The sequence below is a fragment of the Orycteropus afer genome, unplaced genomic scaffold, assembly GCF_000298275.1.
Source record: "Orycteropus afer afer isolate SDZICR_OR568_19922 unplaced genomic scaffold, OryAfe1.0 scaffold00048, whole genome shotgun sequence".
Taxonomy (NCBI): Eukaryota; Metazoa; Chordata; class Mammalia; order Tubulidentata; family Orycteropodidae; genus Orycteropus; species Orycteropus afer.
In genome coordinates, this window is record NW_006921635.1 from 2,719,432 (window position 1) to 2,724,313 (window position 4,882).

The following is a 4,882-nucleotide window of genomic DNA, read 5'->3' on the forward strand; positions in this document are numbered from 1 at the left end:
GGGGGAGTATTCTTCAGACACTACAGACCGAGTTAGTACTCGGGGGGAGTATTCTTCAGACACTACAGACCGAGTTAGTACTCGGGGGGAGTATTATTCAGACACTACAGACCGTGTTAGTACTCGGGGGAGTATTATTCAGACACTACAGACCGAGTTAGTACTCGGGGGGAGTATTCAGACACTACAGACCGAGTTAGTACTCGGGGGGAGTGTTCAGACACTACAGACCGAGTTAGTACTCGGGGGGAGTGTTCAGACACTACAGACCGAGTTAGTACTCGAGGGAGTATTCAGACATTACAGACCGAGTTAGTACTCGGGGGAGGTATTCAGACACTACAGACCCAGTTAGTACTCGGGGGGAGTATTCAGACACTACAGACCCAGTTAGTACTCAGGGGAGTATTCAGACACTACAGACTCAGTCTGAAGAACAGGAAGCACATACGTCTTGGTCACCACCGTTGAGGTTCTCAGAGCTGAAGGGGAGCAGAGTGCTCAGCTCCAGGTCAGACACCATCTGACGGGATTCTGCCAGCAAACGCTGAAGCTTACTTGTGGGAGAAAAATCGTCCTGGGAAGAGAACACAACGTAAGCATTCACGAAAGCAGTCCTTAAAAACGTTTACGAACCCAACTTCACAGACACAAATGTCAATGAGCTGGTAGCAGTGCTTTTCCCTCAGCTTATGACAAAGCAAAGCTACACATCCAATACTCGGATAACCCAGTGCCTTCATTCCTTGGAACTCACCCGGCTAAAGGATTTGACTTAAATAGAACTTACTGCTTATGGGTGGGCAATTCATTACATCAAAATCCTAGGCACTGTTTAGTTCTCCTAAATTAACTTTTCAAGGCCATAATTAGCATGTCAAAACACTTGCCAAATGGAACTTTTCTGCTGAACACTAAAAACTCAGAAGCTTTTTAAAATGTGCGATTATGCAACCTGAAGAATGTGGCAATGTCACGGAAACGCACATGTAGAAATGCTAAGATGGTGCACACTGCCATATGTATTTTCACCACAGTGAAATTAAAGAAAAAGTGTGGATGTATGCTTTAGTTTGCTCGTTTACTTTTTAATTTTGGGATCTGAGTTTTCAGCACGACCATGAGTGAATGCTGTTCTCAAAAGGGCTTCCCGTTTTCTTTGTCCTAGTGCAAAGCAATGATCACGCTGAACTGTCACCTACAAGACACCTGGCACAGATCCGCTGAATGAACCAATGTATCCGTGTTTCACAACCCAGGCACACCTGTCAAGCTCCGCCTCAGCCACATGCAAACACTAAAAGAGGGTCTCCCCGAGCTATAAAGGCAAGGGCTAATATTGTTCCTAAGCTTTGCCCCTTTGTAAAAATGACCAGCTTGACTGAGATATAAACTGGTGTACAATGAACTGTATGATGGACAAGTTCTGACATGTGTCATTCACGAAGCTACCACCAATCAAGATGGTGGACATACCCACCAACCCTAGAAGTTCTGGTTCCTTTCCACCCCTCCCTTCATCCCCAGACCACCACAAATATGTTTTCTGTTGCTGGAGATTCATTTGCATTTTCTGGAATTTCAAAAAAACAGATCCCATACAGTGTATACATGTCTGTCTGGCTCCTTTGCTCAGTGTAAGTACTGCTCTGTGTACAGGTCCTCATTTCATTGATGAGATGTGTGTCACTGGATGACTATGCCTGTTTGTTTCTCTACTCTAGTAAAGCATATTTCAGTTGTTGATAGATTTTTTATGCAGTTGGTGTGAACAATTATGTGTAAGTCTTTGTGCAAACATTTGATTTATTTCTCTTGGGTATATACTGAGGAGTGGAATGGTAGGTATATATTTAACCTTTTAAAAAACCACTAAAGTGTTTTCCAAGTGATTGTACTATTTTACCTTCCTACTGCCAACCTTTTGGTTAGCAGCTGAGAGCTTAACCACTGCGCCACCAGGGCTCCTTTTCCCATCGTCACCGTGTGAGCTCCAGGTGCTCCAGAGTCTACCTCATCAATACTTGGTATTGTTGACTTTTTAAACTTTACACTCTAACATGAATAAGGCAGTATTTCATTGTGGTTTTAATTTGCATTTCCATGAGTAATGAAACAGCACCACTGGTGCGATGGGATCAGACAAGATTCCCGTTCTTGTCACCTGGGGTCAATACCCAGACAGCACACACCTCTTAAGGAGCTCTGGTAGCATAGTGGTTAACACACCCAACTGCCAACCAAAAGGTCAGTAGTTTAAAACCACCAGCTGCTCCATGGGAGAAAGATGAGGCAGTCTGCTTCTGTAAAGATTTACAACCCTAGAAACCCTATGAGGCAATTCTACTGTCCTACAGGGTCACTGAGTCAAAAGAAGCTCTGGTGGCATAGTGCCTGAGGCATATGACTGCTAACCAGAAGGCTGGCGGTTCAAACCCACAAGCCGCTCCTCAGAAGACTGGCAATCTACTTCTGTAGAGATACCGCCTTGGAAACCCAAGGAGGGGTTGCCATGAGTTGGAAATGACTCAACAGCAGTGAGTTTTTTTGAGTGAGTCAAAACAGACTCAATGGCAGTGGGGAATGAGTAGTTAAGGTCCTTGGGTGGTCCAAATGGTTTGTGCTCAACTGCTAACTAAAGGCTGTTGGTTCAAATCCACCTGGCAGTCCCATACAAGAAAGGCCTGGCAGTCCGCTTCTGTAAAGATTATAGCCATGAAAACAAACCCTACGGAGCAGTTCAGTTCTACCTTAACACGTGGAGTCTCCATGAGTCAGATCAACTCAACAGCAATAGGATGGCTTTTTAATGACCAACAATGTTGAGCATCTTTTCATGTGCTAATATACCTAATATACCACATACACACACACATACACCTTTGTTTTCAACTGACAGAATAGTTCTAGCTGACTGATTTCCTATCCTGAGTCATTATTCTCTAGGTACGACTGGCATATACCTCATTTGATTACTGTGCCAGTTTCACCTCATCTCTGTGTAATGCTAACAAAGAGAACCAGCACCTATCAATGACCTATTATGGACCAGGCCCAACATAACCTACATTAGCTCATTTACACCAAACAACTGTGAGGCCATTGTACATCTGCAGATGAAGAAACTGAGGCACAATGTAATTATATAACTTTATGAAGGTCATAGAGGTTAAGATCAAGAATAGGGATTGGAACCCAAAGAAGTCTGATTTCAAAGCCCCTGATCTTCCCTAAATAAAGTTCAAGCTTGTGAGTGGCTATCTAAAATCCAACTATTGGTCTCTCCTCATCTGGAGCAAAGCAGAGTGAAGAATTTCTAAGATGCATGGAAATACTTTGTGCAAGGGACTAGGGGACCATGGGAACCTCAGCCCACACAACCCTAAGACCACTATGTTGCCCAACAACTCAGAAAGGAATTAAAATTGGAGATCCTGGATAGTGTGGAAGAGAAACGTGGAATGAAACTGAAAAGTTATAAAAAAGACCAGGCTTACTGATCTGACAGAGCCTAGTGGAACCCCTGAGACCATGGCCCCTAGTCACCCGTCAGGTCTGGAATTAACACACTCCTGTGGCTTAACAATAGTCAAGCTATAAGGTGAACAACTGATACCAGGGAGGGGCACTCCTCAGAACGATCAACCACAGGAGATCGGAAGGGCAGCACTGGCAGGGAGAATGCTCAGAGGGCAGGAATGCATAGGAAAGCAAGACACAGGGAAAGGGTCACCACAGGAAGTAGGAAGAAGAGAGCAGTTACATTGTGGGGATTGCAATCAACGTCACAAAACAAGATCGGTATGAAATGTTGACTAGAATATGAATTTGCTCTGTAAACTTTCACCTCAACCACAATGCAAAAAAAAAAAAAAAAAAAAAGAGAGAGAGAAAGAGGAAGTTTATTTGAATTGCTTTATTGGTGACTAAGCTGAGATGAAGACCCTGTCGATGAGGAAGACTGTGAATGAAGTAAGTTCCTCAGAACTCTTGCCATGTAAGGACAAGGACGTGCACTGTAGCACGATCTGTAACATACCCTTCACTACCTGTCAGCAGGGCCTTGAACACAAACTGTGGTTTACTCAAGTCACCAACGACAAAGCAGCCAACAATTAAGGTGACCAAACTAGGTCTGCAGATGTCAGCATGGAAAAATGTCCCAAAACATTGATAAAGTTGGAAAAATCATATTGTAAAATGTTACAAACAGTATTACACCATTTACATACATTTTTAAAATTCATAAAACAACATACGGTGTGTGTGTGTCTGTCTGTTGCTGTTGGCTGCCAGCAAGTCGGCCCAAGTCATGGCCACTCCATGAACAACAGAATTGGACCACTGGGGCCCACAGGGTGCTTGAGGCCTGAGTTTCCTGAAGCTGAGCGCCAGGCCTTTACTCCTAATCCATCTGAGTCTGGAAGTGCCACTGAGATCTGTTCAGCATCCTAACCCCATGGACACCTCCACTGACGGGTGGTGGAGGCTGTGTGTGAGGTGCACGGGCCTGGGTCTCCCACGAGAAGGGTGAGAATTCTACCACTGAACCACCACTGCCTGTCTCTCTGTCGCTGTTCAAAGTATCATGCGTGGCAACCAATTTTAGAACAGCAGGTAACTGGGGGCTGAGGGGGGAGGAGACTTCCAGGAGAATGGGAAGCAGGACTTAGACTTTAACGTTTCTTGAAAAACAAAAACACAGCTAATCTGGAAAACGTAAGCATCTGTTAAATCTGACTGTGTGTGTGTGTAAAATATTTATGTAAAGGCATCACCGGAAGCTCTGGTAGCATAGTGCCTAAGGCACTTGACTGCTAACCAGAAGGCTGGTTGTTCAAACCCACCAGCCACTCCTCGGAAGGAAGATGGGGCAATCTAC

The 4,882-nt window shown here is 44.5% G+C and overlaps 1 protein-coding gene across 1 annotated transcript in view; it reads right to left on the bottom strand.

The window, feature by feature from the left end:
* Positions 1–424: 424 nt before the first annotated feature.
* The window catches only part of CCDC62 (coiled-coil domain containing 62), a 31,639-nt gene continuing 27,181 nt past the window's right edge, over positions 425–4,882 (bottom strand). Inside the window, exon 11 of the mRNA XM_042780589.1 lies at positions 425–577. Within this exon, the coding sequence (XP_042636523.1) occupies positions 425–577 (153 nt within the window). The remainder of the gene's footprint in view (positions 578–4,882) is intronic.